At 69.1% G+C, this 547-nt stretch overlaps 1 protein-coding gene across 1 annotated transcript; it reads left to right on the plus strand.

Annotated features, from left to right (window-relative positions):
• Window positions 1-265: 265 nt before the first annotated feature.
• MNEG_16527 (hypothetical protein) lies at window positions 266-452 on the plus strand (the record flags this gene model as incomplete). The annotated part of the gene is made up of 1 exon (XM_014035003.1): window positions 266-452. A coding segment is annotated over one exon (187 nt), but the record flags the coding sequence as incomplete, so codon positions are not given.
• Between the last annotated feature and the right edge of the window lie 95 nt (window positions 453-547).

Consider the following 547-nt stretch of genomic DNA (forward strand, 5'->3'; position numbering starts at 1 on the left):
GACGCTCGCACACGCCCGCGCATTTGCCGCCCAAGCGGCCGCCACCGCCCGCCAGGCGGGAGGGAGGGAGGCGTTGCGCTCTGCCCGCAGTAAAGCGGTACAAGGCAGAACGAGCAGGGGGGCGCGCCGCCAGGCAGGGGGCGCAGCGGCGCACGCCTTGCATTTGCAAATGCCTGCGGTGCCCTGCAATCTATTTAATATGTTCCAATACTTGTATATCTATCTTAATTATACATATATATTTACCTGCAATATCTCTTTCCAGGTACACCACAGAGGCAGAAGCTGCCCAGGCCTATGATTGTGCGGTGCTGCTGCTGCTCGGCGGCGGCGCCGCCGCCGACGCCGCCGCCGCCGCCGCCGACGCCGGCAACAAGCTCAACTTCGAGCCCGAGGCAGCCGCCGAGAAGCTGGCCGAGTTCGAGGCCCACCCCGCGTTCGCGCGCCTGAGGGTGGCCGGCCAGGCGCCCGCTGCGCAGCAGAAGCCGCGCCGCCGCGGCGGCCCCGCGGGCGGCGGCGCTGCGGCGGCGCGCGCACGGGCCGCCGC

The sequence above is a fragment of the Monoraphidium neglectum genome, assembly GCF_000611645.1.
Source record: "Monoraphidium neglectum strain SAG 48.87 unplaced genomic scaffold scaffold06470, whole genome shotgun sequence".
NCBI classification, from domain to species: Eukaryota; Viridiplantae; Chlorophyta; class Chlorophyceae; order Sphaeropleales; family Selenastraceae; genus Monoraphidium; species Monoraphidium neglectum.